Here is a 21,249-nt window from a genome sequence, read left to right as displayed (position 1 = left end):
TAAAAAAGAAAAAGAAGGATTTATAGTCTAGATTTTTTTTAATTACTAATAATTTCTCAACACAAAATTGGTAGTAGGTAAGTTAGTAGGTATCTACTGTACTTGCCACTTGGATACCTTGGTAATAAATACTAAAATGAACTTTGGTACTCTGAATCCATAATATTATCACCATGAAATGCACTACCTATAGTCATTACTAACTACCTAACTAATGTTTGTTTACGTATAACATTTGCAAAAAAAAATAGGTTAGATTAAACTTGATTATACTTTTATCAGTTATATTGAATTTTTTTTATGTTTACTACCCGCTCTTATGTTATAACGACATAAAACGAGATAAAACTTACCAAATTCAAAATAAATCACTGAAAAATTGGCCACCACAACAAAACAAAACTAACAGCAAACAAACAAGCGAGCGAATCACGACATTGGCTCTGATCGGATTCATTCACTCATTCAACGCGCCGAAAATGACCGATAACAGCGCGGAAACTCCCGAATACACATTCGGTTTCGGTCGTAGTTTCGGCATGTTTGCCGCCGAAAACGAAACTAAACCGAAACTCGTGTTTTTACCGAAACTCAACCGAAAACGAAACCGAAACCGAACATTCGGTCGGACACTAAATCAAATATTTAAACTTGTTACATTATACAGTGTGAGTCACGTTAAAGTGTACATATGAAAATAGATGAAACTAGACCTATTTTTATCGACAAAAAAGAAGTCAAAAATTTTTTGAGATTTTTTTTTAATTTTTTATAGAATTTTTTTTCTTCCAATTACTTATTGTAAAGAAAACGTAATAACTTTTAAACTAAGCGGTATATCCTGATAAAATAAAAACAGTAATAATGCTAAATAACAGGCAATACTAAAAAAATACATAAAATACACAAAAAAGGCCAACAAATAATAAAGAATGATAATTTTTGAAAAAAATCTGCTTAAAAATTCGTGTTTTTTTGGTTATTTGATAAATTTCTCCAAAAAATGCCCCTATAAATGTATTTTTTTAGTATCGCCTGTTATTTAGCATTATTACTGTTTTTATTTTATTAGGATATACCGCTTAGTTTAAAAGTTATTACGTTTTCTTTACATTAAGTAATTGGAAGAAAAAAAATTCTATTAAAAATTAAAAAAAAATCTCAAAAAATTTTTGACCTCTTTTTTGTCGATAAAAACAGGTCTAGTTTTATCTATTTTCATATGTACACTTTAACGTGACTCACACTGTATTTTATTTCTAGGGAAAATATTGACTTGATAAAATAAATATTTTTATCTGCGAGTATTATTAATTAGCCAAGTGTTATTACATTAAATTATTGTATGTTTTACTGTTTTTTTTTTATCTATTGCCTTGATAAAATCAATATAGTTAGACCGAGGGTTTTGGAATGTAGGTCTAGACAAAGTGCACATTATAATCGCAAACCAGTCATAGAGTTATGACGAATTCGATTTTAGATTCGATCAATAAGTGCGACTTGCCTAGGCTAGCCACTTCACCCCTGTGGGTTGAGTGTGAGTTTATATCAAACGCAGTGAAGCACGTTTAAAAAATGTATGAAAATTTTAGTTTTTGAACGTTTCCCGCTAGGGGCGCTGTACAATCCCTCATAAGTACATTAAATGTCATTTTTTGACGCGCTCATTAGTGAGCTTGATGAAAACTCACACTCAGCCCTCTGTACCTCTAGTAGGAAAAACTTTCGAGTTCGTTTCGTTGCGTATTCAAAGTGTCATCGAAAAATTTTGTGTGAAAAATTAAACAGCGCCCCCTAGGGCGGCTATAATATAGGGGGCGCTGTTTAATTTTTCATACAAAATTTTTCGATGACACTTTGAATACGCAACGAAACGAACTCGAAAGTTTTTCCTACTAGAGGTACTGAAGTGACAGTCTTGTCGCTTAGATCGATCGATATCGTTAGCGATCTCGATGTACGGGACCTCGCGTCGGGTTCGGGGGGCAAGATGGAGGGATACTTATAAAACAAACGAAAACTGGATTTGTAAACATTTTCCTCATTCACTCTCTACAATACCTAAAGTTAGTGAAGAGATTAGGTGAAAATTTTGTAAATGCCAATAATTAATAGATATTTATAATTTTTATAATATTCATTAATCATTTAACCTTTTTTTAACTAACTACTAAGGCCCGGTTTTTTGATTCGTAGTTAAAATAACCAATGGTCAAATTTGACAGATGTCAAATGACAAGTGGTTAAATATCAGAAAAAAATGTTTTTCGAACAATGGTTAGCTCGACTTTTAATACATTTTTTAACTATTAGTTAACATTTTGTTAATATTTAACCATTAGTAGCAAAATTTAACAATTTGTTATTTTAACTATGAATCAAAAAACTGGGCCTAAGTAGATACCAATAAAGGAAAATACATATCAATATTTCCATGGTTAAAAACAACAATAGAACTTTAAGAAATTGATAACTATCTAGCTAAACCTAATAATCTATTGAAACACAACTTGAACCTACGACCGACTAAATTAACGCAATATCCAATAGTTTAGATACTACGCCAAGAGGTTGCGAGTTCGATTCCCGAACGATATAATATTATTCGTGTGCGTACAGATACGAATAATCTGATTATATTTCACCCTGTAGAGAATCATCCAGGGGTCTCCAAACTAAGGCCCGCGGGCCATATCCGGCCCGCCACTACCATCAATCTGGCCCGCGACAGCTTAAGACTAAGCCTATGTTTGTATAGGTGGGCAGAAAAATTGTTATGGCCCTTGCAACATACCGAAAAAATATTATGGCCCCAAGGCTTCAAAGTTTGGAGACCCCTGTATAACTTAGTTCTTTTTTTCTGTTTTCTTATGGTTCTGTGAGATTTTTGATGTGATTTTTGATGTGATTTTTGATAAGCGAAAATATTGACTTTACTAAAATGTCAGGAAAACTGTATGTACCTACCTAACGAGTAAAATCTTCACTAAGGTGAAGATAAATAGTTACCTTTTTTCTTTTTGTAATAGTTCCACGAAAACCAAAACGAGGGTTGGAGTTGTATAAAAATGAGCTCGTTCGCGTATGAAAACATGGAAAACCTGTAACTAAGTATAATTATTACAAAAAGATAATTATAATTGTATGTTGTACCTCGCAATGTCTCGCATGAAAAAGATTGGTAATTAATCTGGATGAGCTGGGTATTTACTATTTATTAGATGTATGTTGTTAACCCTATGTTGATTGACTCATAGTTAAAGGTTAGCCTAGTTTTAAGTTAAAAATGTTACGCTATACAGGGTGACTGGAACTGAACCCGCCATAGCTAATACGCGTATAGAAGAGGTCATTTGCTAATTATTGAACCTTACTTTCTATAGTTTAGGAGATATAATGTCAATTTTTAAACTTTTTTCAGATTTTTCCGAAATTTTACCTAAAAACTGCTTAAATTTATTTCTCGCATGATTTTAACCGATTTTTTTATTTGATACTAATATCCAATAAACTTTTAGTTAAATAAAATAAATTTCAGATCCAGATAATGATTGAATAACTAGCCACGAGCCGCCAAAGTTCAACAAAAGTACAAACCACGATAAAAAATTAAAGTTCGAATTCGATTTTAAAAAAAGCTAATGGTGATAATGGATTGCCAATGATCTTCGAAAAATCTAAAAAAAGTATAAAAATTGACATATCTCCTTAACTATAAAACTTTAGTCATAGAAAGTAGGGTTCAATAATTAGCAAATGACCTCCCCTATACGCGTATTAGCTATGGCGGGTTCAGTTCCAGTCACCCTGTATCGTTCGTTTCAGCCAAATGACGTCCACTGCTGGACAAAGGCCTCCCCCAAGGTTTTCCACAATGAACGGTCCTGCGCTGCCCGCATCCAGGCTCTTCCCGCGACCTTTACCAGATCGTCGGTCCACCTAGTAGGAGGCCTGCCCACGCTACGTTTTCCAGCCCGTGGTCGCCACTCGAGAACTTTCCTGCCCCAACGGCCATCGTCTCTACGAGCTATGTGCCCCGCCCACTGCCACTTGATTTTAGAAATTCTGCGAGCTATGTCGGTTACTTTGGTTCTCCTACGGATCTCCTCATTTCTGATTCGATCACGCAGGGAAACTCCGAGCATAGCACACTGTATAGGTTGTCCCAAAAAGTAGTGTCAAGCCGAAGCCCAGAGGTGGAGCATCACTACCCCTAGTGATCTATCCAAATCACCCTCAAATCAATCATGTATATTCCGCGATTTTTGATAGTTTTCGAGTTATGATTGTTTTTAATTTCTGTGCTTAGGCACTTTTTTGTCACTATGGCGCGAGTAGTCAAGTTGCATGTCTGTTTTTTTATTATTATAGATGAATACTAGGCCTAGCTGATTCAAGTATTTACATTCATAACACGAATGTGAACTAAAATACTGTATGTTGTAAAAAAATCATAACTCGAAAACTTTCAAGTCACTGTGATTTGGGTAGCCCTAGTGGTAGCTGTACCCTCTGTGCTTCGTTTCGGCTTGACACTACTTTTTGGGACACCGTGTATTATAGCATACATGTTAATACAACGCCATCTAGCTTAGAACTAAGAAAAACTTTTGCAGCATTCTACGGTCTCGTAGACAATCTTATTGCACTGCACACAAAACGTATTGAAATTAGTGCAATCACTTTTTCTCAGAAACAGAATCTCTTCTGGAGAAGTTTCATGTTATAGGTGTGATTCTGAACATTGACTAGTGAATGCCGTTAAAAATATCACGCAGTGTTATTTTTTTTCATACTAATGTAATAAAAAATATGATGGGTATACAAAATAAAGGATTCTCCTGTATGTACCAAAACAATGACTATGTAACAAAATACATTTTATATTAAGTTCTTGTTAACAATACTAGTCATTACGGTAACAAGAGTACCTTCATCATCATCATCATCATTTCAGCCACAGGACGTCCACAGGTTGGTAGCGGCCTGCTACCAGCGCCTTCCTGCTACCTTTATCAGGTCGTCGGTCCACCTTGTGGGTGGACGTCCCACGCTGCGTTTTCCGGTACGCGGCCTCCATTCCAGAACCTTGCTGCCCTATAAACGTACTAAAGTCGCTGACATAGCCCGACGGATTAGCAAGCTGAAGTGGCAATGGGAAGGGCACATAGTACGCAGAAGAGTACCTTACCTACTCGTAATTAGCAACTTATGGGTAGTTTAGTTATTTAGTTGCAGATTATAAATAATTACTGCACCATGATATTATACTCGTACCTAGCTCGGTACCGGTCATTATCATCAATTATTTCATTTGAGTGCGGAGACTTTGTTGGTTGATAGAACCTCTATCATCTTCCGTGTATTTTTTATCATTTTCGTTTTTTGTTTGCTGTGACCCTTCGAATTTGTGAAAAAAATACCTCAATCTTACTGCTATGATCAGCCTTTGATTTCTGAATAGGTAAGATCGATCAATTAATTTTTCTTTTAATTTATCCTCAGCAAGACATGTACATTTTGCACACAATGGGCACTGACCCATCATTTTATAAAGTTAGGTTTAATTTTTTTACTCTTTAGAATTCGGTTAAAATTCAAAAGTTAGATTTACACTCAAGTTACCATCAAAAGTTAGGTTTACACTCTAAAGTTGGGTTAAAACTGATACCATCGTTTATAGTTATCATTTTAAATGGATCTTTCTTTATTGTGCAAAGATGTCATATTTTTCTATAAATATTATTTTATTTTATAAGAAACTAAATAATAAGCTATTGCTTACAGAAGCCATTAAACCATCATTGTTAAATTCCTTGCCGTCACAGATACCTACCAGTAATACTCGTGACTATAAAAATTATGTTCACACCACATAAAAATACTAAAATTTATTAATAATACTACCAATTTTATACTCGTCGTACGCAGCGCATTTACAATGAATGCGCATCATACGGAATCTGGGTCGACAAGCCATGGATAAACTTACTTGAACCATAAAACGGCAGTCGTTTCAGAGTCATGGTCGTCAAGAATGCAAATATTATGTATATTTCCTGCAACGAGGTTTTGATTTCTATGGGGCATTTGAATGAGACTTGCACCAAAAGGCTTCAGTTTTCTCGGGTTATGCGCTCTAATAAGCACAGCCATATTTAAATTTGTGTGTGCGCATTTCCAGATTTGAAACCGATAAATTGATAAAATACGTTTTTGCTAATTACAGAATTTAAATAATCCTTTGTAGGAATAACTACCTATTAAAATATGTTTTACCAAAAAATATTTTGTTGTCTTGTGATTTCCTTTACCTAAGTGCGTTGTTTTATTATTATTACCTACTAATACCTACATAAGAAAAAAAAATCTCGTCTCGAAGTTTATATAAATCTAGAATAAATAAATAAATAATCAGACAAATAAATCTAGAAAAATAGATAATTAGCATCTTGTGTACCTATGTATTTAAAATATTTTATAATGCCTATACTTATTTAAAATGACGTACTCAGATCACTAATTCAGCCGCCGAACTTCTTTGAGTACAGAGTGTACCATCTGCGCTATAAATTCTTTATAGAAAAACAAAGGAGCGGAGCGGGCCGACATGCGACACAGCCTCCCCGTGCGAACGCTAGTGAAAGACTGAGCTCCCGCATTCGAGTGGCCCGCGTGTGGAAATTACAGGGTATTTTGAATGTATGACACGTAATACAAGATTTTTGAAAAAAAATGAACAACAATTTTTTAGACCATAAAATTATCTATCATTTGGTGAAAGAATCATTAAAATCGCTTCAGCCGTTTAGGAGTAGTAGGAAATTTCTTTGGTGAAATTAGAAGAAAGTTAAGATTTTTTTCTGTCAAAACTAATAGTTGTAACAAAAAAAACGAACAACAATTTTTTAGTTTAAGATTTTATACATCTCACACATATTTTTCTTTCTTGTTTGGATCATCCATTTAGGAGGAGTAGGGATTCAAAGAGAGGTCTATTTTGCAGTTTTGCCTCACCTATCGCCTTAAATCTGCCGAATGTATGGAGAATCGTCTAAATTGTAGCTTTGTTCTTTTCCTCCCTTTTATTATTGTTTTTGTCCGATAAGCGAAAATATTTACTTACTAAAATGTCAGGAAAACTGTATTACAGTAAAAAAATGTTTTTATACAACTCCAACCCTCATTTTGGTTAACTCAACTACTTACTTATTACAAGAAGCAAATAGTTATATTCAAAAATCAATAATTTATCTTCACCTGTGAAGATTTTACTCGTCCCATACAGTTTTTCTGGCATTTTAGTAAGTAAATATTTTCGCTTAATGGATAATCACATTAAAAATCTCACAAAACACACGATAAACCTATACTTAAGTATATTACAAGAAGATAATTATAATTGTATGTTGTTGTACCTCGCATTGTCTCGCAAGAAAAAGATTGGTAATTAATCTGGATGAGTCTTCATGTATCGCAATTATTTTTGGACAAGTCTGACAAGCAGCTTCTCAATCGGCTTAATGACTGCCATTATTAGATATTATAAATGGGTTTTGTTAGGATAATTCTATAATTATTGCAAAATCGCTTGTATGATATGGTCATTTATCATCATGGTCACTCGAGCCGCTAAATGAGTATATTAACGGATGACAAGATTTTCCTCCCTCAGTTGTTCTTTGCACGTGTAGTTTTTTGCAAATAAAAATATGTTCTCGATTATTACCATTTTAGTTTTGTGCTCCTTTTGTGCTGTTCAATCGGGAGGTTTGTTTTTGTGTTTCTTTTATCATAATAAGGAAGGAATAAATATTTAGCTTGGATAACTGAGGACAATAATGCTGTTATTTACTATTAGATTTATGATCAGATCAAATTTTATGATTTTTGGAAGGAATAAGTATTTTTCTTTTTTTTTCTATACTTTAAGGACAAGAGAGGAATGTCACCAAAAAACAGAAACTTATAAAACACTTAAAAATACTTAAAATTTATCACTTGATGGACGCTTAAATACTAGCGAAAACTTGCTTTGAAAGAATAGTAAAAATTGCAAAAATAAGATCAATGTTTAAAATTAAAATAAGGAATACGTTTTAAGCTAATAAGGCAAAAACATATTTTTATTAATTTAATTAATTTATTTATTATCGATGTAAATATAATAGGTAATCGACACAGAAGTTTATCTGTTGTAGAATTATTGATGGTTGGTTCAGTCAGCGTCAAATAGTTCGTGACACCCAAAGTAGCCAAAAAGTTCGCAACACGTCTTAGAATACAGTGTTGTCAACATTTTGGCCACTTGGGGTGTCACGAACTGTTTGTCGCTGAGTGTACCAAACCAACTTGTTCAGTGTCTTTCCCGAGTATTACAAAACCCAAAATGTAGGTACCTAGATGGTCAAAGTTCTGTGAGTGCTAATAAAATCATAGAATGACTCTACGTGCTCGTCACATTAGTGCGCTTTCCATGAGTTTCCATGTCGCGAAACTTTCCTCAATAAAATTATCTTGTTTTTGTCTTGGAATCCACCAAAAGTATATTTTGGATGTATTTTCCTTATTTTTTCACATTACTTCTGTTAGCATGGTCACAATTTCACTGTTTATAGAGCGGCGGTATATGATTACAGTTCCTCCTTCAAGGATCAAATGCAAAATATAATAATTATGCGAATTTATTTCCTGTGTAGAGTAACGCAAGCACCAGTTTTCCTTGAAAGCTTATATTTAATTTTCTAGTTTTTCTTGGTGTCTGTTTATATCATGTAATCGACAATTGCCTTAAATGGTCCAATGTCAGGAAATAATTATGATCTTAAATGGATATCAGTATTTTTTCTAAAACCATATTTGGCAAACAAATTGGTTTAATTAACTTCCTATGCATTTTCTTTTCCATAATTGATAAGGCATCTTAATAGCTTAGAGGTTATGCCTTAGAAGGGAACAATTTCACTTCATGAGATTTTGTGTCTCTCTCATCCCTATTAATTCCATCATCAACACTTCGGCCATAACAAGTAGCATTATATTTGTTTTTTTTTTCTGTTACAAGATTATTTTGTTATTTAATCTCAAGTTTATGAACATTGAAGCCGTTTTCAAGAGTAGTGCCACGGTAGTGCCCCATTTATTACGATTAAATTACTCCAGGACAAAGTTCAAACTACCAAGGATTATTCAAGCGACTACCTTTATGAGCCTTGATAACATCTACACGATAATATCAACAGTCTACTTACTTTAATGTATAATTTTCGCAGTTTTACCGGTCGACAAATGCAAGTTAACAGACTCAACGTGTATGGTGCCAGCCTTCCAAAAGGCTGTCCCCATTTTTATGGCGGGACTGCCAGACATGGATGTCGCGGTCCTGGATGTTATGGAGATGGATGACATCAAGTTCGACCTGTCTGGACTTCAGTTCAGCCTGACAGAAGGCCGCTTGAAAGGACTCAAGACTGCTGTCATTGATAATGTCAAGTAAGATTTTGAGTGCGATATGCTAGGTCTGTTAGTAATTTCGAAGATGGAGTCTGCACGCATAGCAGACGGTCTGCGCATAGGTGGAACATGTCGGGAAAGGCCTCGCTACACCGGCTCCCATCTATGTTCAGCGAGACGGAGATGGTGGATTTTTAGTGGGTAGGCCCCTCCCTTCTGGAGGGGAGAGCCCCACATAACCCGTCGCCTGACCACAGCGGCGGGTATGCAACTCAATGCATTTTTACCACCGAAAAAAAAAAAAAAAAAGGTCTGTTAGTAATAGGCTTTACATTTTATTCAGTTAATGTTATGGGTTTGTATATTTACGGACAGAGTTACTACAATAAGGCTGAGTTTCACCACCTAACTTTAACGGTAACTATGACTATAACCGGTGCTTTTTATATGAAGTTTGACAGATTTTTGACGTTTGTTAAAGATAAAGTAAGATGGTGCAACTCAGCCTAAGTTTGCAAAACAATAAAACCCTTTTCTGGGCACTTAAACAGGCCCCAAATATACGTTAACTTTATATTTCCAAAAGCATATAATTGCTCATATTTTAGATGGAGTGAGAAGAAGAAGAAGTTCGAAGTAGACTTCCATGTTAACTGCAATATAAAGGGACACTACACTGCTGGTGGAAGGATCTTGATCTTGCCCATCACTGGAGATGGACAGATCACTCTGAAGCTCAGTAAGTTCTTTGGGTATTTTTTATCTCCTTGTGGTAAACTAATTTCCTCGGATTTGACTTGACATCATTGGGTTATTCTTTGTAGCTTCAATTGCTAGTTAATTCAAAAATTTTACTTTTTTTTTAAGTTCACACATGTATCAACTCATGCTGTTTGTTTCCTTAATAAATAAAATAAAATATCAAGGCTTAGTAAATATCCCTTCACTTGTCCTCCGTATTTTATTATGTTCAAAGTTATTGAACAATTATGAGTAGGTATTTTTTTACTTTACTTGCTAATGCTATAGAATGCTGACAGTAAAACGGCCTTACACAAAAAATATGGGCACATGCGAAGATTCTCCTCTTTTATGAACGAGATATTTTATATTATCTAATACAAGAAATAATAAAACCAAGAAAAATATGTGTTCCCCTTGTATTTAATAAGTAAGGAAGACAATTTTATGCGTACCTACCTCGACTGAATTTATTGGTATTTCCTAAAACGTAATAAATAAATAACTGGGGTTTCTTTGTAGAAAAAGTAATAGATTTTTATAAATTATTTATAATATAGCATAAACATGATAAAATGTGTCATATTTTAAAACTTAATTTTAGAGATTTTTAACTAATAGGTAACTTGTTAGCCTGTAGTATTTAAAGTAATCACGTCATATTATTAAACTCGAAACTTATAGGCTTAAGAACCTAAACCGTGTATGTATGTAAACAGATGAAAAACATTTTTTACAGAAAATATTGTTGTCAAATTCTTCGTCGACTACGACATCGAAAAAAATGCTGACGGAGATGAGATTGTCGTGCCTAAGAAGTACGATTTCCAGTTTGAGGTCAAGGATGGCGCTCACTTCACTATGACTAACCTGTTCAATGGAAACAAGGAACTTAGTAAGTACTTTAGATAAGTTAAAGATAGTTTTCATAGTCTATCTCTATATCTAAAGACAGCAACGGCAATGGCAAAGAATAGGACCACTGCTACTATTCCCGTAGTGTAGTGCAAATTCGATTCGTAGGTAAATTAGAGAGGGAGACGAGACCAAATGACATGATGATGTTGATGATGACGATGTTGAAGATGATAATGATGATAACGACAGTAAATGTGACAGCTACAAAGACTTCATTACTTAACTAGCTGCGCCCGCAACTTTGTACGTGCGAGTTTACGAGTACATCAAACGTATTCGATATCAGCTGCGTAAAAAAAACATTAAATGTATGATGGATTGTACAGCGTCCCTAGCGGATACTTTCAAGAACTAAAATCGTCATATTTTTTTAACGCACTCGGTATTGAATTTCGTTTTATTGAACTCACACTACGCCCTCTCTTATTGTCCATTAGATACAATAACATAACAGATCATAGCAACCGATGTGCGTCCGTAACTTGACCAAACTCCTTGACCGGGCTGCTGTCCACTAAGAAACTTTTTTCTTTTTATTCAACTACATAATATCGATGTTCAATTGTTTCTACTCGCGTTACGGAAAAACTTTGCACTATAATTTTGCGACACGAATTCACTTTTTACTTGTCGTATAGATGATGAATTTTTTTAAATAAAAACTCTACGAATCGAAGTTTTTTATAAGAATACGGACGCAAGTAAGAAAGTTTGTTGTACAATTGAGACGTTTTGAATGTTACTTGTTCAATCAGCTTTGTAACTTTTCTAATCATAGAGTTGACCGATTTCCGTAATCGTCCTGTGATAATCCGAAGGCAAAGTCACGGAAACTTCCATTATTCTTTGTACGTTATTTATACATTGTGGTCTACTTTGATCGTTGTTAAGGGATAACGTTCCCTAATTGCATTCCTCGTGGGTCCTGTAAATGACAGGGGAAATGATCACTCCATTATGGCTTCGTTTACGTGGTTTATATGGTCGTATGAAGTATTAAGTAAGATTAATAGATTTATAATGGCGAGGCAGTAAACCATGGTTATCCTCGTAGTAGTTACAATATCGCGTTTCATTATTCTATTTTATAGTAGGTCCTATATCAATGCTACTAGATATTTTATGTTCTAAACTTCCTTTGAAAATAATAATGTAAACTTATCCTATTAATACTTCTTATCAACGTTTTTATCATAAAAATGTAGAGTGAATAACCAATTGAAAAATTTTAAACCTAACCAAACCTATTGTACAAAAACTAAACTTAGTGAAATCAAAATTATTAAAAGCTTTTCTATTCAATACTATTCTAGCACAAAATATAGTTGTAGAAAATCACATTTATAAAGAAAAGAGGCATAACTTTCTCACAATAATGTTGAACAAAAGGTTTTTTATTATTCCTCCTTATGAATGGCATTTGCATGATCCTTATTCGCGCCACGTTTGGTCTTCGCTAATACATTTTCGTTGAGCGTTTTATTGAACATTGCGGTAGGATATTTATAACCTAATGATATTGCATTTTATGAGAAAATGCTTTGATTTGGTTTTATATTTAGAGGTTTAATTTTGCAGGAAAATAGAACTAAAAAGAAAGTTGATATACTTACCATCTTCTAGGAGATTGTGGTCGCAACAGGCTACACGATTTTGTTGGAAAATAGCATCTATCACAACAGATCACGGTGTTTTCTTGATCTTAATAGATTTTGTGTACAATATAGTTCATCATCATCACTACTACCTATCATCTGTACCTACACCAAATAACAGAGCTACTTCAATAAGTAGTTAATTCAAACAAAAGTAACTTTTCAATAGATGGAAGAGTTACTTCAAAGAAATATCTCTATAGTTATTGACATATTGGGTAGGTATTTATTAACTAATACTTTTTTTTCTAAAGGTGACACCATGCACACATTCCTGAATGAAAACTGGAAGCAGATTGCTACGGAGTTCGGCAGACCTATAATGGGGTCAGCTGCCAACACACTGTTCAAGAATGTGTCCAATTTCTTCAAGAAATCGCCGATCAAGGACATCGCTGAACTAGTTGCCTAAAAGGAGAATAATTTTATAAGTACAATACTCGTAATTATTGGGATAAAGGCATACAATATACACACGTGTACGTAAATCTTTCGAACACGTTGCAATTTAAATTCAAAGACTTTCTTTAGTTACTGCAACATCATACAATTTTGTATTTCTTCCATTACTAAGTAATTATTTCTATGCCAATTTAGTTTTAACTAGCAAATAACTGATTTCGTTACTATTTATGTTTTATAATCTTTACTATCTGCTGCTGGCCTGTTATTTTATTTATTTATGTTATAAATATTTATCTACACTAATATTATAAAGAGGAAAACTTTGTTTGNAATCAGTTTAAAATTGATTACTAGAAAATTATTTGACAGACGATTTCTACTCTCGACAAATGCATTTGAATTAGCCCAAAGGCTCTGTGATCATGTTCGCACGAACTGAACGAAAAAAGCACAAATTAATTTCGAAGGTCAGCGCATAGAGGTCGCTAGTCATTCTTTTTAATTGCCGATGAAAGTGTTACCGATAAAGTTAATTCTGTTTACTTTCTACCATCTTATTTTTACTAGCTATGCCCGTGACTTTACGCGTGAGAATCGTTTGACGATTGTTTGGTCGTTTTCCTTTCCCCGATAAATGAACACAAAAATATTTTTGATTCGAACCAGTAGTCCCTGAAAATGCGTTTAACTAAACAAACAAACTCTTGCTTTGTAATAAGTACGAGTATCGCCACCGATAGAGGCAATTTATTGATATAATGGAAGAAGTGCTTAAGTTTCTATTACCAATAGTCCAGTTAACCCCTCGTGGTTTTCTGAGCCTATAACACTTGTATCAAACTTAATGAGCTCGCCTAACATTGTTCAATGGGGCATTGAACGTACGAATATCTTATCCACATTATATGGGTTATTATTACTTATTATTATACACAACATTATAGTGTAGTTAAGTTCCTTGCGCTGCTTTTTCTCAGCACTGGCCTATTTAGTGTCCCGAAGCAGTGGTAAGATTAAAATAATGGGACATGTAAAATCCTATTGCAAAAATAAATTTGTTTTATGGGTTTTTTATTACTTTAATTTCTTTTTTTCTTTCTTTTTCTTTTCTTGTCCTGTGTGCTCTACAATAAAGTGAAGTCAGTTCTATCTATTTATCCATCCATAGTATATCTATTTTATTCTATTTTATTTGGAAACCAAATAGTGAAACAACAACAAAAAAAGTACCTACTTCTGCTTCAGAAACTGTACACCTATCAAGTTACTTGAATACTTGCATAACCTGAACAATAAGTATTACAGACTATTATACATTGTTATGGTACATCATTTTTATTTCATATAGACTAGAAACAATCAATATAATTCAACAATATACGAGTATCTAACGCGTAAGACGTTATAGAATCAATATAATACGCGGTTGGTCGCGGAAACGATCCTACATACCAAATAGAGCGTGGTAGAAACGCATTGCTGTGCGCAGCCGCTGCTCTCACGGGGCACTCGGATTGTCGTGTCATGGGAGGACCGATGGGGTAAAAAATTCCATTGATAAACTGATGTCTAGTTCAAAATTAACACAACATACCTACATTGGAAAAGAAAATGAAAAATCTTTATGCCATTTTTAGACCAATACTAGCTGTGCCCGTGACTTCATGCGCGTGAAAATCGTTTGATGTGTATTTCCCGTTTTTGCAAACATTTTTCTTTACTGCACCTATTGGCTACAATAATGTATCTTACTGCGACATATAGATCGTTTCATCCACGAAGACGCGCCCAACCATTCTTACGCTAATGTTTGAGTGTTATCGGTACACGCTAAATTATCCATGAGTGCACTACGCAAGTACGCACACTACAATAATGATTGCTCGGATCAAACTACCCGCACACCACGTTCCCCTCGACCAAAAATAGGTGGGGCGCGTCTTCGTGGATGAAACGATCTTTAGGTACACGTACACACGATCTATAACATAACATGGGTGATGTTATACATTGGGCTAACGCTTGAATACGCTAATCTCAGGAACTACTGGTCCGATTTCAAAAATATTTTTGTGTTGGATAGCCCATTTATCTAGGAAGGCTTAAGGCTATATAACTTCACCCTACAGGAAATAGGGGCGGAGCAGTATAGACAAATGTTGCACAAACTGGAAATATTACTCACACTATTTTCACGCGCATGAAGTCGCGGGCACAGCTATTAATTTATACGCCATTTGTTTTAAAAAACACACCTCCCGGATTCGAACTTTACTCATCACTCACCACTCGAAAACTTTCACCGTCAATGACGTCACCGTTATGACAAATAACGCGTCATAACAAAGCGAGCATTGCCCGAGAAGCAGCGAGTCATTGAGTCAGGTAAAAGTGGCACAAAATGATTTGTATCAATATCCTCGGACAACAGGTATACTAGGGATGTTATGGATATGTAGTTTCGGTTATGGATACGGTTATGGATATAGGAATAATATTATACTGGTTTCGGTTACGGATATTTTTTTATTTCGGATATCCGAAAGTTTTGGTTACGGTTACGGATATTTGTGCTTTAGAATGCAATTTGCAATAGTTGTCCATTCATGGCCGCACACTTTACATCGAATAAAAAGTAAATATAAATAAAAATTGATACTAGATGGCATTATAAAGGTAAATCACGCTGTTATGCCTTTTCATATTATAATGCTATACAAAAAACAATTTAAACTGCCTACATCCGAAACTTTTGAATCGGTTACGGTTACGGTTTCGGATATTTTTTATTTCGGATATACGAAAGTTTCGATTACATTTACGGATATCCATAACATACCTGATACTAACTTAGTATGTGAGTCATTTCGTAGATATTTTTACGATCTTGCATACAGAGACTGCCGGATTATTAGCATTTTTTTACACATTTACGCAGCACGCGAGCAAACGATGAAAATTGGACATCGAGATTTTCTTGGATTCTTATTTTACGAATCACATTTTTAACATACTTCGCACGTCAATAACTCTAGGGTGATTGACCTCATTAGCTAATTGACATATTATTTTTTATTCACAAGCTCTTAGCCTGTATGGAATTGGAAAGTGGCGATCAGGCTGAAGGTGGAAGCGGAGCATTCATTCATTCATTTTCATTTATTTATTCCAAAACAAAATACATTGTATAGGATTGATTAGTTTGACATTAAAATTCACATAATCTGCAATACCATTAAAATAAAATTAATCAACAAGCCCTACCACCAACTTAATTGAACAGAAAAATCTGCCCCCACTGGGAATCGTATCCGGGACCTCTGGGTCTGAAGCAGGTGGTCTTATAGACCACAGAGGCGATTGATTCTGTTAAAAACGACTCTCCCATAGTGTTTGTACGGTAAATTGGTGCTATTCTCACCTCTTGTTCCCACCGCTGCAACTCCTGTGTAGCCAGGATCTACGGCTTGACCCCCAACAAAAATCCAACCAATGAAGGTCAAGTTTGTCCCGGGGGAAAGTTAACTGTCATTGGACCCGCAACGAAATTAATCAGAAGAACATAATTGAGGAGTTCAAAGTTAAGATTCGACTTTTTTTACGGTAAAGTGGCCTATGACTTTGTTAAGTATGCGAATTAGATTGACTAAGTTATTGTACCCAACACCTAAACCATTGCTTAGATTAAAAAGCCTCTCATACCAAACCATACCTAAAAATAGACAAAAATTATCTATTTCAAGCTAATCAAATAAGAGTATCATCAATTTATCAAGAGTGAAGAAAGTGTACCACGATTCGGTCTCATTTCGGACTTTGAGCACTTAGATATTCAGTTCGCGATTTAACCGACATACTGACAAGCATCCTGCTAAAATTGTCAGGCGTCCAAACTCGAAGAAAGTTGGTACACGTGACAGTTTTTTAATTAAGTGCAATAAAACGTTCAAGGACGAGAGGCCTATTGTAATTTACTTTCTTCTTGAACAAGCCGAGACGAAACTAAGAACGAAACATTTAATTAATGGGAATAATTATGTCGTTGAGATAATGTTAACCGCCTCTGTGGTCTAGTGGTAAGACCACCTGCTTCACACGCAGAGGTCTCGGGTTCGATTCCCAGTGGGGGCAGATTTTTCTGTTCGGTTTGGTTGGTGGTAGGGCTTGTTCTAAGTCCGCCTGGCTAGCTATCACCATCTTACCTAAGTCTGTCGCCATAACAACAATGTTAACAGCATTTTTGTGTTCCAGCAGTTAGAGGTAAGATAGCCAGTTCCATCGTGGTTGAGGATTCCGGGTGAAGCTCGCTTCCACCTTCGGCCTGATCATCACTTACCATCAGGTGAGATACAGGCCAAGAGCTTCCTCGTTGTGGATAAAAAAATCTAGATCACGGCGCGATCATAAGAAAATGACAGGTCGCATGAACTGTCATAGGTCGCACGACCTGTCATTGGTGTAGTTGGTCAGTCTGACCCAAAAGCTTTCCGACAAAAAAATCTGTAGACTAGGCTGAAAGTCAGTAATTATTTTTAGAGGATTTTAAAATTAAGGACCAACTACAAGAAGTTTGTAAAATCCTCATGAATCTTCATATTTATTTACTTACCTGAAACTTTATCAATTCTTGCTGGTAAAACTGACCCATTGTCTAAAAGATGCTATGATACAACTGATTCTAAACATCAAATTAATGCTAAATATCATCACCTAACGGTCTGAGTCCTTTTAGATTCGGAATTAAGGCCGCGCGCAGTGAGAGCTACGCGATATTACGTACCCTGAATATAAATTGATGGACTTAGGAGATTCTAAATTCAACTTTTACCTTTTAAGATTCGCGTGCAAAACGTTTTGATATGCACAAAGAGTCGTAGTTTTAAGGTCTAATGCATACCTAACTTATTCAAAGCCTGAGGTATGGCAGCAGCACGAAAACCCTTCCTTTTTTGTTACGTCAATTGTCAGCGAGACTTCTTATTTGTATGCTTTGTCACGAGGGTTCGAAATTATCAAGATAATTGCGCTTCATCAAAATTATCAGATAAATATCGGATAACAGTTCGTTCGTTTCAGCCAAATGACGTCCACTGCTGGAAAAAGGCCTCCCCCAAGGTTTTCCACAATGAACGGTCCTGCGCTGCACGCATCCAGGCTCTTCCCGCGACATAGCTCGTAGAGACGATGGCCGTTGGGGCACGGGACTATTCCCACCTCTCGTTCCCACCACTGCAACTCCTGTGTAGCCAGGATCTACAGCTTGACCGCCACAAAAACCCAACCAATGAAGGTCAAGTTTGGCCGTTGGGGCAGGAAAGTTCTCGAGTGGCGACCACGAGCTGGAAGACGTAGCGTGGGCAGGCCTCCTACTAGGTGGACCGACGATCTGGTAAAGGTCGCGGGAAGAGCCTGGATGCGGATAACAATATAAGATACATTTGTCATATTGTTTCATATGAAATCCCGATTGCGAATGTTGCTTGATGTTTTGTTGCTAATTGTTGTCATGTTATCCATCGCTAGTCGCATAAAGCTTGGAAAATAGATAAATATTTTGACGCTAGATATATTAGTGATCATTGTGGAGCTAAATACATAGTTTTTATAACTATCTATGTTGATTAACCTCTATCACTAGACGAAAGTGCGGAAATACACGTTCGGAAACTTCGAATACAGTTCATTTTCATGAGCGCTTTTTTTTGTTATTATCAACCGATGATTATCCATCTGTCTTATCACGATAATAGGGATGTTTCCTGGGTAAAAAAGCAAGAGTTTTAATTAATCCGTCAGTTAGCTTATCAAAAACTACTCAACACGTATTTTTCACTTTTTAAAACTAATGAAAATGTAAAGAGATAAAGCGTGCCAAAGTTCTAACGAAAGGGCCCGTGACGTCAGTGAGTGCGTAAAAGTGCAGCACTTTGTGACGTCGCGCGGAACTTCAACGCACTATAACTTTGTAATTATTTGTCTGATTGACAATTAAAAATATACGTGTCCAATATTTTTTTATACTAAAATTGACGGACTAAAAAATTTTTTTTAGGAAACTAGCCTATTATCATTGACTAGCGGCCGCCCGCGACTTCGTACGCGTGGATCCCGTTTTACCCCTACCATATTTTTTCATACAAAAATTTTTTCCCGCTAACTCCCGTTCCCGTGGGAATTTTGCGATATCCTGTTGTAACTAAGCTTTAAGTTTACTAAGGTACCAGGCATGCCAAATTTCAAGCGTCTAACTTAAGCGGTTTAGATTTTTTATACAAATTTCCGCTAATTCCCGTTCCCGTGGGAATTCTTAAGTATACTATACCTGCCCAGGAGTATGAAGAATAATTGTACCAAGTTTCGTTAAAATCCGTCGAGTAGTTTTTGTTTCTAAAGGAACATACACACAGACAGACAAAAATTTTACTGATTGCATTTTTTCATCAGTATCGATCACTAATCACCCCCTGATAGTTATTTTGAAAATAAATTGTGGACCTCGTTTTACTCCATTAGGGGTTGAGTTTCATAAAATCCGCTCTTAGCATCTATAGCATATATTATTATCATTTTAAATTTCAACTCTCTTACTTTAAATACATAGGACTTTCATAATTAAACTTCCAACCCTCCTTTTATCTCCTTAGCCCCCGTAGTTGATTTCTAATGATACATTTTTAGTATATGTACACCTCCACAATATCTAGAAATCATAGTAAGCATACATTTTAACTTTCAAGTCTCTTACTTTAAAAACCGAGGACTGCAATACAAACTTCTAACCCCTTTTTTAACTCCCTTAAGGGTTGAATTTTGCAAAATTTCGTCTTAGTTGTTCCTCGGTAATAGGAGGTCTATTCCACTTTGATCACCTGGCTTTGATCACCCAGGTGATCAAAGTGGACTTCCAGCGACAATTTAGTGTCCTTATTTATTCTGTGCCTTTGATCACCCACGGATACGATGTCCTTGGTGATCCAAGTGGACTCTAGTTAATTATTATTTTAGTGTCCTTTGATCACCTACAAACAAATCAATCACACCTCCTCTGAATAGTCACATGTCCAATTGTTGTACTACATATTTTGTTTTGTAACATTTTTGATATTTTCTAAAAACCGCAATAAAAAATTGGACATGTTTGTGACCATTCAGAGGTACCTATGATTTATTTATTAAAAAAATAATTTAACTGGAGTCCACTTTGATCATCTTGATCAAAGCAGTGGCGGCGTAGCATGAGTTGGCTCCCGGGGCGATCCCCCCCCCCCCCTAAGGCACCCCCTGGTACCCCCCAGGATTTTGGGGTTACCTACCGATTCGAAGATTGAAAGACAATCGCACCCCACTAACATGACATAGACCGCAGATTTGCCATGCAGATGTGCCAGTGAGTACTAATCTGCGCGACTTGTGTCACCCCCTGATGCTTGGCACCCGGGGCGGACCGCCCCCCCCTTACGCCGCTACTGGATCAAAGCCAGGTGATTAAAGTGGAATAGACCATTAACCCCTATGAGAACTCTTTTGAGACTTGCAGTTTCTAAGACTTCGTGATGAGTGAGTGAGTCACTTAGTCATTCAATTACCTTTCTTTCTACTAAAATTATACGTACCTATAGTAATTTATCATTAAAATCAAATAAGTAGGTAGGTACCTACCAACCTAAGTAATTAAAATAAAGACCCTACCAAAAAATGAACAAATTACATACAGAAAATAAAAACGAAGTAGGTAATTCTTATTATATTTAACTACAATCGCCCACGCGCCCAACCCATTCGTCCGCCGCTGAACCGCACCCTAATATTCATCTCGGTAGATGGCGGCACATAGTAAGAATTTGCAAGGAAGTTTGTAAAAAGTCACTAATTAACACTTTGATTTGCTCGTTTAAACACAGTGAATGATTCAAATAGGTACATACAGTGAATGGTTCAATTACATAAAATATCTTAATTTATTAAATTTTTAATATTATTTACGAACAGCGCTATTCATAGTATACATGTAATATTTAGTTACTAATTTACTAATGATGTCGATAGATGGCGTTTGACAGCTTTGCCTTCATGA

At 35.5% G+C, this 21,249-nt stretch overlaps 1 protein-coding gene across 1 annotated transcript; it reads left to right on the top strand.

The window, feature by feature from the left end:
• The first annotated feature begins 7,658 nt into the window (after window positions 1-7,658).
• Window positions 7,659-13,283, top strand: ce-0330 (juvenile hormone binding protein ce-0330). The gene is made up of 5 exons (XM_028322020.1): window positions 7,659-7,773; window positions 9,276-9,495; window positions 10,065-10,195; window positions 10,937-11,092; window positions 13,025-13,283. The coding sequence occupies exons 1-5, from the start codon at window positions 7,716-7,718 to the stop codon at window positions 13,180-13,182; spliced, it is 723 nt and encodes a 240-aa protein (XP_028177821.1). The 5' UTR covers window positions 7,659-7,715; the 3' UTR covers window positions 13,183-13,283.
• Window positions 13,284-21,249: the final 7,966 nt, after the last annotated feature.

Source organism: Ostrinia furnacalis, unplaced genomic scaffold (genome assembly GCF_004193835.3).
Source record: "Ostrinia furnacalis isolate ACB-3 unplaced genomic scaffold, ASM419383v2 OfSCF7590, whole genome shotgun sequence".
NCBI lineage: Eukaryota > Metazoa > Arthropoda > Insecta > Lepidoptera > Crambidae > Ostrinia > Ostrinia furnacalis.
This window is presented reverse-complemented; position numbering and strand designations above follow the sequence as displayed.